Genomic DNA, 11,926 nt, shown 5'->3' with positions numbered 1-11,926 from the left:
TTATTACCAAACCCACGTACTTTTTCTTGTCTAAATTTTTTGCTCCCCCCCCCCCCCCCCTCTTCTAATTCCCAATCACCACTATTGGAATGAAATTCTCATGACCACAATTTTTGTACCGTTTAAAAAATATGCTTTCAATGAACTGATTGTATCGTGTTTACCACGTTGACAAGCACTACTCCATCTATCCACAGAATTCAAACTATGTCATCTCAGAGTTCTACAGCAATACAGTGAAAACAGTGGCATACCTACCATAGCATTCAAGGTTGCTGGGTTAAAGGGTAGTAATTACGATTAGCCTTGTTACAAATTTCTCATCGAGAACATCCACAATACAATGACATATCCATGTACTGCAACTCAAGGTATCTTCTAATGTCCAATGAAATAACTTAAGTCAGCGAAATTTCCTTTAAAAAAATGTAATTTCATCCCCAAAATAACAATCATATACCTGTGAATTTAGTACACTATCATGAGATAATTTTCCAAAATACAACAAAATTCATATCATTCTAGAGTGCTCTTATTAACAGTATTACACTTTACAATTTTAATTACATGATCTCAAAATATGAACATTTTAATTAGGAACATTCATAACCATCTTGTTTTCCGCAACATGCATTGGTGAAGCAAATCATGTTCTTCTAGCTCGTTAATGTTCCAAGATACATGGGAGAAATAAACAGGCACAGCTGTTAGGCCTATTTGCTATGTCACATGAGCCCTTGGAAGGATAGCTAACCAAATCCCCAACAAGCTGAGCAAAATAAAATGAGGGGGATCCCACGGAGGGAGGCATTAGATTTATGCAGGTTGAATACAGAACATGTAAGATCCATACACCTTTATCTCCTAAGAAGAAAAGGACCTTCCCCTCCCTCCCGCACCAACAGTGAATACCTTGCCCACATCCATTCTGTTGAGACGTTGTTTTGTCTTCTGGTATGGGCTAGAACAAATCTGATGCTTTCACTGATCTCTCTCGGTCTCCTTATAGTGGCTTTGATGGTATGACAGTGAGGGCATGAGTAATGCTCATAATGCCATGTAAATGAAGGATTGGTTAGTGTATGCATTTCAGTGGGCTTGGCAGACTGGTATGTACCGATTTCTCCAAATCCAAGATGTTTCTTCCTCAGAATCTCGCGAAAAATCAAGGGTCATCTTGCATTCGCGACCTAACAGTAATGAACACCACTGGCAGCTACCACGGTAACCACGCTGCTTCCCTTCACCCCCTGCGGCGCGTATAAAACTCAACCTTTAATGTCCACATTTTTATTAGGCCTATAGGCTGCATGGCTAGCAGCGGCAACCAGTCGTACAGTGCCTCTGTGTAACGTCACTGTTTCTCGGGGAAATAAATGTAGGAAAAGCAAAGAAACATAAGACACAGATAAATATAGGTGGTAAAAGAAGGAAACACAGGACAAACACCGTTGTAATTTTATCAGCTGCTGAAGTTAGCCAATCAGATTACTTTGTGGGCAAATTCAAATGGGCTTAGCGCAGCACTGTTGCTAAATCTGAATGTGATTTAAGAACGGTTTGAGAACCATGCTGAGAGATCAGAATCGAACACAAACATACCATTGGTCTCAGCCAGTCACTGCGGTGTATTATCGGCACACTTTATCTTGGTGCATTTGTGTACGGGGGTGAGGAGTAAGGAGGGAGCTGTCCCCGTTCCGATAGTGCTGCCAACTGAATGAAAATGAAATCTGAATTGAATCGAGAATGTGATCGATCGATATAAAGTTTCTAAACCGTTATTATCTTAAGCCAACAATTATGTCACATACACATTATATAACATTTCTTGATGCGAATCTTGTTCCTAGCATGAATTCTATAGTTTGGCTTTGCTGTGTAAACAACAACAGTACTAGTACGTAAAGTGTATGCCAGATGTCGCTCAAGCGATTCATAGTTTGTGTTTCAAAGGTTGCCAGTACGAATCTCGAAGATTGCCGAGGTCGACCGATTCAGCACTAGGGTGTAAATGCACCAAGATAAAAGTGAGCCGATAATACTTGCTTTGGCGCGATCCTGTCAACTCGGAGGTCTGTATTCAAAACCCTCCTCTGGCAAATTTTAATTCTTCAACTGGTGCTCTCATACCGGTCTTAAGCCACATACAGATTTAGCAACACTGTCGCGCAAAGCCCATTTGAATTTGGCCACAGATGATCTGATAAAATGACGACAGTGTGAGATATCAAATTATGTATCAGCATGACCAACCCTATAACGCTCATATACCCGGTTCACGTTGTTTCCAACCACCCTGTATAATAGGACGATGGTAGGTCAGTGTGGGAAGAAGGAACAACAGAAATAGGATACGAGGACAAACATCGAAACGTGTGTTCCATTTTTATTCCATCCCCACCCCTCCTTATCACCCTCTCCCTCTCTCACTTTCAGTATGGTAAACAAACAACTGGTGTGCAAGTGAATGTTTTCCACTGTGCTATCCAAGGCCTACACAAGATGTCCATCGCACAAGCACATAACCAGGGTTAGGAACTTGCGTGCCATGCGATTTGTGTGTGGTGATCCGTTTTCATTTGACTGCACCTTAAATTAGATTTTTTCTTTCCTCTTAAAAAGGTGCTAATAATCATATTGTTTGCTCCTTAAAATAACCGTTACCACAAAAGATTAACTTTTTTTTAAAGATATAAATAATGAATTAGAATGGTACCACTGAGAGAATCCAACGCACACAGTTGTCAATTCCAGAGTGGTTCCTTTTAGGAATAAGCCAACAAAAGGGAGGATCATATATTTGTATCTAATGGAGCACAAAGAACTCCCACACTCTTGCTTGGATGTGTAGAGCTGAGCTCACAATTCTCGAGTGCGTCTGAATTTTTCTGCCCTTAGACATGTCAAGGAGCTTGATTTCATAGTATCCAACAATGAGATGTCTGCTGATCTTGTCATCTGAAAAAACAATTTTAAGATTATTAGAGCTTAAAATCAGTAAAATGTAAATAATCTAGTCAAACCTCTGTGTAACGAAGATCAATAAAGTAACACACTTGCACTGAGATTTTTCTACAGTTGCAGCAGATTTCTTATTATAATACTGTTATTCATTACAGCAATGAAGTAACTTCAGAAACACTTTGTTGTAACAATACGTATCTTGATCTTAAATGGTTCTTGGAAAGCAATGAGTTGATCCCTGCGGATGGCATTACTCGTACACTAAATGAGGGGAATATCAAGTAATCCAGGCCCGCGTCACCTACAGAGTTCCCAAGAATGCATTATTGCCACCCCCCCCCCCCCTCATCTCACACACACACAACCACATGTGGTAGATAACCAGAAATTTAAAAGGACACAATGGGCTACAAGCAGCAGTTGTTATGAACACACTGCACTGCCATGAAATTTGAAAAGTGGTACGAGGACTTAGGCTCAGAATGCCAACTGAGTAGAGGGGTTTCGATTCCTACATCTGCCATCCTCAAAGTGGTTTTCTGTACTTTCCCATTTCTTCTCCAGGCAAAAGCTGGGATGGTGCCTAATTTAAGGCCATGGGTGCTTCCTTCCCTAACCCTTCCAATCTTCCCATCCCCTACAAGGCCCCTGTTCAGCATAGCAGGTGAGGCCTCGTGGGTGAGGTGCTGGTCCTGCTCCCCATTTGTATCCCCAACCAAATGTCCCAAGCTCCAGCACACTGCCCTTGAGGTGGGATCCCTTGCTGAGTGCGAGGGTAAAACCAACCTTGGAGCGTAAATGGATTAAATAAATAAAATATAAAATTTACTATGTATTTTTCAGCATTCTGAGCATATTGTGGCAGTTGCAAAACTTACGGCTCGTCAATAAGTAGGAAAAGTTTCCGTCCCTGCAATGACCAAGTTAAGCTTCAGACAGTTAACAATGTCTTTCAGAATATACAGTATGCAGCAAAACAAACATAGGCTGAATATCAAACAGTACTGCTTTCAGGCTTTTGCCATGTCAAGAAAACAAGGTGAAATTATTTATGTTTCGCAGGGAACGTTGCTCCACGACATCAGAAGAAAATCTTGTCTGTTCATGAGGAGGATTTCTCTAACAATGATGGTTTGAATTTAAGAATACTTTACCCGTTGGTCTATTGTAAGTGGTACTCTTGTTCAGCACCAGATGGCTTGCTGTGCACTAGCCGCCTGAGTAGGAAGTGACGGCGCCGTCTTAGCTCCAATTAAAGTTTTTTCAGCTCAATCGTAGGCATGTGCATTGCGAAATGAAACAGCAAGGTCATCAGACTAATCAAAGATGAATGTCGTACAACAGACCAACGGTAAATCATCCTTAAATTCAAACTGGCATTATTAGAGAAGTCTTCCTCATGCACAGACGAGATTTTCTTCTGAAGATGCGGAGCGAAATTCTCTATGAAACTTCACTTTGTTTTCATGACAGAGCAAAAGCCCAAAAGCTAAATATCATGTCTATAATCACAGGCCGTGAAAGCATAAATCTAAACCTAAGAATGTTTTGGAATTACAAGAGAAGATATAATAATTTCTGTGTCCTAGCAGCAACCGGTGTTCGACATGTTCGACAATCTAAAGGACTTGTGTACAATGTGCAAGATGTGAGGAGGCAGGTTTCCAACAAATCCTCTACCGACGCAGTACCTGTTACTGCCGTCATCATGCATGTTATAATGATGTATCTTGATGTCCAAAGCGTGCTTGTAATTTCAGTACTGCTTGTTATGCCGCATACTATGTAAGCTTCACTTGAATTAATACACTTGAAACTGATGGGAAAATTGAAGAATAAATCTCAACTCCTGAAATACAAAAGCAGCTTTAAAAAAAAATGACTGCGGAATTACTCTAAGAAGGATGGGGTGTGTAGGAAGCAGATACAGTATCTGAAATTTTTCTTGTACTATGTCCTAACGTAGGTTCTCAGTAGGACTCCAAACTGAAAATATACAAAGCTGAAATTTATTTTTAACAAATCAACAAGTAAATTGGGACTGTTTTCAAAGATATACATGGTTTCACAAACATGTGGGAAGTAATCTGGGGGGGAGGTAGTTTCCCCAAAACAACACAAGAAGTCCCTATGAACACATGCACTTGGGTCGATTTTTACGAGTTACACCTGTTTTAGGGCAAGCGTTTGTATTGATGATAAAGTTTGGAGTCAGGTTGCCGTTACAGCCATTGCAGTATTTCGCCAGCGAGTGGAACAAGGTTGCCATCGAATATGTGCAATGCCTGGAGTGTTTGAACATGTCCAACAATCATAAGGTTTTAAGATCAAGAAATTTCCACAAGGAAAACTTTATTCAAATATGCATCCACCTATTCAACACTGTGTTCAACTATTCAGTTGTAATAAATAGACAATTGTATGGATCAACTTCAGCTAACATCAAGAATACAACTTAAAATTAACAGAGTACAAAGACATTTTAAATTAAAAATAAAACACACGGACATATTTAAAACATCTCATAAAATTCTTGCTGTTTCTTTTGGTGGTCTCTAAAAAGCAGTAGGATCAAGCAACGATCCAGCATGCAGTATTATGTAATGAGTCACGTTAGTACTGTTTTACTTTACCTGGCAAGTTTAAGGCCTACAGGCCTTCTCTTCCATTTAACCAGGCACTGAAATATGCATATATCACATTGTATTACCTTACACTAATTAAATTAAATACAAATTCGATTAATAATAATACAAAAATGATTAGTGATTAAATTAGGTTGAAATAAATTAAATATAATAAAAGGAAAAATTCTTAAAACTAATATCCTGCATATATTAAAAAAAGAGGTTGAGCATAAAAGTTTGTAACATTTGAAAAATACAACAATTAAGAATTTCTGACAGCATCAAATTTACATATGTTCCCTTATTGATGATGATGATGCTTGTTGTTTTAAGGGGCCTAACATCGGAGGTCATCGGCCCATGTTCCTTATTGGTGCAGCATACTGGTTCACCATAACAAAGGAACATTTTAGTCTCGTTTTCTTCACCATTGACTCTACTATTTTTTTTTTTTTACAAAACACCAAATGATTCGGGTTTTTTTCTCTTTTTAAACACAAAGAGCAAGAATTTTATAAGATGTTTTAAATATGTCCGTGTGTTTTAATTTTAATTTAAAATGTCTTTGTACTCTGTTAATTTTAACTTATATTTTTTATGTTGGCTGAAGATGATCCACTGACTATTATAACTGATGAATGCTCTCTCTCCCCAGATGGTGGCTATCCGTGATTGGGAGAAAGGAGTGTTTATTCGTTCATGCATGCATGAATACAATCCAATCAAGCAATTCATTCATTCATATAGGCATTCGGTTAATTCATAATGTCTATTGTAAGCTAAAGTAACTCTGTTCAGACTGATGACATAAATAAATACTTGATAAGGGTAAGATACATGTTGTCCTAGAGTATATAACACTGTTAACATTTAAGACAAAAATAAATAACATTTTAAAAACTACAATGTAGAAATTGGGTGTAAATAGTGATTAGGAGTGGTTATAATGTTCAATGTAGCAATAGATAATTGAAATGTAACAAGAAAATCATGCATGTACCAAAAATAATTTAGACTGCAGTAAATTATTACTCCCTCCCCAGTTCCAGGTGATCCAGAACTAGAGAATAGATTATTCTATTCTAATTATAACTGATTAGTTGAACACAGTACTGAATAGCACTTCCAAAAATCCACAAGGCCGGAATCCCCATTAGACCAATAATAAACTACAGACCGAGTCCTTTTTACAAAGTAGCACAGTTCATTCAGAAATTCCTCAAACAACATTATAGATTTACGGCTAATAAATCAATTAAGAACACTATTGAATTAGTTAACAAACTGAGCGATTTCGAACTACGACCCTACCACACAATACATTCGTTCGCTGTGGTTAACATGTTTCCAAGCATTAATACCAGTAAGTTAATACCAATCATTCACAAGAATTTAAAAACTTCTAGTCACCTAAGCGAATTGGAGATACAGGACTTTATGAATTTATTAAAACTGTTAATTAACAATAATTACTTTTGATAGTGTAATTTACAAACAAAATGGGCTGTCAATGGGGTCTCCGGCCTCGGAGATTCTCGCAGAAATTTATTTGGATTTTTAGGAAAATTCTGTGATAGATAACGGAAACACATTCAGCAATATACACCATTGGTCTAGGTATGTGGATGATGTATTCGTAGTCCTAAATGAGCAGATAATAGATGCCCAGGCTACCTTAAGTAAACTTAACAACATACACCCGCACATCAAGTTCACTTTAAAAGCTGAAAAGGAGGGATCAATTAATTTCTTGGATTTAACTATTAAGAGACAGCCTCCAACTTTTTCTTTCAACATTTACAGGAAGCCAACACAGACTAGCGTTACTATAAGACATGATTCAACACACCCACAAGTTCATAAAAGAGCTACATACCTCAGCCTAGTAGACCGTGCTTTTAGAACCCCAATGTCTAAAGCTGATTTAAACAAGGAGCTTAATACTATTCACAATATATCCTATGGTAATGGCTATAAGGTTTCTTTCATCGAAAGCATAATCAATAAGATTAAACATCGTCCGCAAACCACGCTTATCAGAGATAAACCAAGTCATAATTCCTATTCAAATTTTACATTTAGTAACAATATTCATAGTCACCAATATATTCAAAAAGAATAATGAAAAAGATATCTTTTTGTACTGATAACAAGAGTACCGAAGTGTTACATAATGCAGCTACTGTAAATAAATCCAACCCTTATCTTAGATCAGGTGTGTACAGATTCCAGTGCAATGACTGTGGCAGTGCCTATCTGGGGCAAACCGGGCGCAACTTTAAGATAAGATACGCTGAGCATGTTAATGCAGTAAAATACAACAGATTCTCCGCTGTGGGGCAACATGTCCATGAACTAAGACATAATTTTACAAACTTGGAACAAGATATTCAAATATTAGAGACTTTAAGCAAAGGACCATTGCTGGACGCTACTGAATTATGTTACATTCATTTAGACCAGTATTTTAATGCAAATCTCAACCTTAACGATATTTCTGAGACTCCGAAGGTTCTTTTCGATTTCCTGATAACATTTTTCAAAAACGTTAAAATTCCAAACAAGAATTTAATTTTACGTATAATACACAATAAGTTTTCCCAACTTTCATTTCTTAGTCCACGCCCACCAGACTCCTTCCACACGCCCGGCCCACACGCACTGCCTCGGCCCACCCCTATTTCCCTTCCCTAGCACCGTCCGATAATGCACTCCTGATCAGAGCTGTCTCATTGTTCATAGCATGTTGTTTGCAATAAGATCATCCCACGGCAGTTTGAGGCGAGTCCTACATACCTTTACATCATCATGTCGAATAGAGCCACAACACACCCAGCATTTTATCGTTAATGGCGTTTTCATATATTTTCACAGGTTCCACATTGAACTGAGAAACATAGGTTTTACAAACATCTTAAGAAGCCAATTAAATGTTTCCACCTCATAGGCCTAGGACGTAGAAGATTTTTTCCAGAAAATTCTATCTGGCAAACTTTCACGATTTTCAAGATGGTTCTGCATTAAACACACTGCAGTTGAAAGTATCATAATATTTCATAAAGCAAATCGCCCATCAAATTTAAGGACTCTATAATTGCTCGTCCATAAGGATATCATTTAACTAAGGAACTTTTTATTACATGTTTGACTTGCAAGTCTTTTACTTGTGATAATAGTTTTTAATGTGTCACGGTTTTATTGTAGATTTTGTTGTGTTTCACACCATACATTTTAAGATATGTCATGAATTTTATATACAAAGTTGCGTATTTTCCGATAACAGCTGAAGATTACGCAAATATGCGTTGAAACTAGTCCTGTAAAATTTAATATGTTGTAATTATATAACAACATTAAAACTGTATTGAATAGGTGGATATATGAAGGTTATTTATTGTAACAGTACTGAATAGGTGGATGTATATTTGAATAAAGCTTCCCTGTGGAAATTTCTTGATCTTAAGATTGTAATTCAGTACGGAACAAAAATGAAATTCATTCGTAGTAATCCATGAGGTGGCGTGTTCAGGTGTACAATCTGGAACACAGTGGACATTTTGAGGACTTCTTGAACAGGATGTCCAGCTTGAATGTATACTAAAATAAAAATGAATATCTTGAGAAGTAAAAGAGATAATCAATGGTGGTTTGGTTGTACAAGTAGAGAAACTCAAAATGTTCCCTTTTTACATATATAACACAACTTGATATGCGCATCATTAATAGCGAGACAAATCTCAAAAATGTATTTCCACCTCTCTCCATGTGTTTTGTTACACTGCAGATGTAGCATTTGTGAAAACTGCATTTAATATGCGAGTTTATAATTAAGCATCATCCCAAAATACAGCTGGTCTATGAGATAAGTGTGCCATCTGTCTCTCTTCTTTGAATGTAAGGCAGCTCAGCCGACTGCGCAACACAGCAAGTGTCCTGCTAGCTGTCTGCTAAGCTTGTACAACATCATTTTCGGCTGGAGTATCAACTGCAACTAAGTGAAGATGTTCTCCATGTACATATCAATCAGGAAATGGCACAGACGCCTTCGGAAAACTGGCAGATTGCTTTTGATATCAGGCCACAACTCCAAGCACGCCGACGTGGTGAAAGTGCGCAACAGATTTGGCATCTGTCGCACTACAAATGATGCGCATGTCGAGGTGTATTAGACAGAAGTTCCCGTCAGGGTCGGAATCAGGCATCTTCTTGAAGATTCCGATGGAGTGTACGTAAAGAAACATTTTGGGTTTCTCTACTTGTAGAACCAAACAGCCAATGAGATATTAGTTTTTGTTTTATTATACATTCAAGATGGACACCCTATATTAGAATGCAGTATCCCTGTGATACACCAACATGGCTACAGCTACTTATTATGCAATGTGACAGGTAAGGTGACTTCCCGTACAGAGTTGGAAAGTCTGTAGATTGTAAACGATCGACTTGTCTTATGGTGCACCAATGACTATCTGCCAAAATGTCTTTAGTGACCCACTTGCTACCTTCCTTTGCCCAGATGCGAATGGTTTTGTCTTCCCCACAGTTCACAGGAACTTCTTTTGTGTTGTTTTGGGCTGCACGCCCCTCCCCCCCAATTACTTCTCACATGTTTGCAAACACCCTGTACAGGCCATCATGTAGATTCTCTCATTTACTCTCCAGCTGGTGTGATAAATATTTGACTCACGACAAAAATAATTCAGGCCAACATCTATTTCACTAACATTCTGCTATATACCTCTTAGCTGCAAGTAGTCCACACAGGTCATTCCTCATACTTCCACAACTTTATATGTCCATCATCACTAGCTGAGGCTAGTAAACCTGGAACACTGGAATTCCACACAACAGCATTCACATCTTGAGTGTGCGCTCCTTGGACATTAGCAACCAGACAGAAGTTAGGCTCATTTGGGTCAGAGTCGGGCATCTCCTTGAAGATTCTGATGGAGTCATCTCCGCTGGCGGTGGCAATCAGGTCCGTCTTGTGACACCAAGAGATATCGTAGATAGCTCTTGTATGGTAGCCAGACAATGTACACACACATTTCCAAACAGATTCATTGCAAGGAGTCACAATACCTTCTGGATTATTAGGGGGATATTCCTGCCAAATTTTAACTGTCAGATCGTCGCTGCATGTTGCTAATCGTTTCCCTGTTCTGTCAAAAGCTAGACTCCAAACAGTTGACGTATGAGATGATAGTACACCAATATTTGTCCAATCGCTATCACTGGGATCTTCTTTGAACAGTTTCACAGTGTTATCGTAACTGGCTGATGCTAGTAAATCTATGTGAGGATGCCACACGACTTTTTTGACATCCTGTGTGTGTGCATTGAGTACAGCAGCACATTCGTATTCATCATCGTCCAAGACTTCCCAAACCCACACACTTTTATCACGACTGCAAGTGGCCAACAACTGACCGCTTTTTGACCAAGCTACACTTTTCACTTCGTTTTCATGTCCTTCTAGGGTAGCATTACACTCAAAATGGCCAGCCTTCTTATCCCAAATTGCTGTTGTTGCATCAAAGCTGGCTGAGGCTAAATAGTTGCCACATGGAGACCATGCCACTTGCCTTATGGTGCGCCGATGACTATCGGTCAAAATGTCTTTAGTGACCCACTTGCTACCTTCCTTTGCCCAGATGCGAATGGTTTTGTCTTCCCCACAGCTCGCAAGCGCAGATCCTCCTGGCTGCCAGGACACATTCCAAACTCGGCCTTCATGACCCACCAGTGTATGCAGCAATTCGAGCTTCCCCATCTGGAAACCAAAAAATAAAAAAAATTCAAAATTACTTCACAGGAATCGGAAAAAAGAGTATGTAAATGAAGTATCTGTGAATACATCTTCAAAATTAATATACTAGGCTAATAATAATGTTATTGGTTTTACGTTCCAACTTTTACGGTTTTTGGAGACACCAAGGTACCACATTTTGTTCTGCAGTCCTTTTACCTGTCAGAAAAATCTACCAACACAAGTATTTTGAACTAGTGTTCTACTGCTTGTTCATAATCATGTAACTCCGGGGCTTATCACTCGGTTGCCGTGGAGTGCCATGTGGGTTTGTAACGTCATGCGGAATTGAGTGCTCGTGTGCAATTCCATGCTAATCCATACACCACTCGCGCACGACACTATGCAATAGTCAAGCTACGCATTTAAACTCTGATGTAATTGATGCAGTTTTCCTGAAAATAATGAAGATTATTAAAAAAAACGGTTTTACAGTATTTACGTTTTAATTTGGAGCAACCCAATGACTCAAATACTATGTAACTAGCATATGTCTAGGTTATATTAGCCGGGCAGTCAGTAA

The 11,926-nt window shown here is 38.6% G+C and overlaps 1 protein-coding gene and 1 long non-coding RNA gene across 3 annotated transcripts; both read right to left on the bottom strand.

Moving 5' to 3' along the window:
* Nucleotides 1–514: 514 nt before the first annotated feature.
* On the bottom strand, nt 515–1,930 carry LOC137503180 (uncharacterized). Its single transcript, XR_011019089.1, has 2 exons — nt 913–1,930; nt 515–880 (listed from the first exon to the last, which is right to left on the bottom strand). It is a non-coding gene; the product is annotated as an uncharacterized lncRNA (long non-coding RNA).
* A 581-nt stretch (nt 1,931–2,511) lies between these two features.
* On the bottom strand, nt 2,512–11,367 carry Ciao1 (cytosolic iron-sulfur assembly component 1). 2 transcript variants are annotated; one of them, XM_068230675.1, is made up of 2 exons: nt 10,319–11,367; nt 2,512–2,961 (listed from the first exon to the last, which is right to left on the bottom strand). In XM_068230675.1, exon 1 carries the CDS (start codon nt 11,365–11,367, stop codon nt 10,360–10,362), a length of 1,008 nt encoding a protein of 335 aa, XP_068086776.1. In that variant the 3' UTR covers nt 2,512–2,961; nt 10,319–10,359. The 2 variants fall into 2 exon arrangements, with proteins under 2 accessions (XP_068086776.1, XP_068086775.1); XM_068230674.1 differs by having other exon boundaries at nt 10,333–11,367.
* Between the last annotated feature and the right edge of the window lie 559 nt (nt 11,368–11,926).

Source organism: Anabrus simplex, chromosome X, assembly GCF_040414725.1.
Source record: "Anabrus simplex isolate iqAnaSimp1 chromosome X, ASM4041472v1, whole genome shotgun sequence".
NCBI lineage: Eukaryota > Metazoa > Arthropoda > Insecta > Orthoptera > Tettigoniidae > Anabrus > Anabrus simplex.
Note: the sequence above shows the minus strand (reverse complement) of the source record. Positions and strands in the feature narration are given on the sequence as shown.

Coding starts and splice junctions, on each gene's coding strand:
- Ciao1 (XM_068230675.1), bottom strand. CDS start 11,367: ATGGGGAAGCTCGAATTGCTGCATACACTGGTGGGTCATGAAGGCCGA.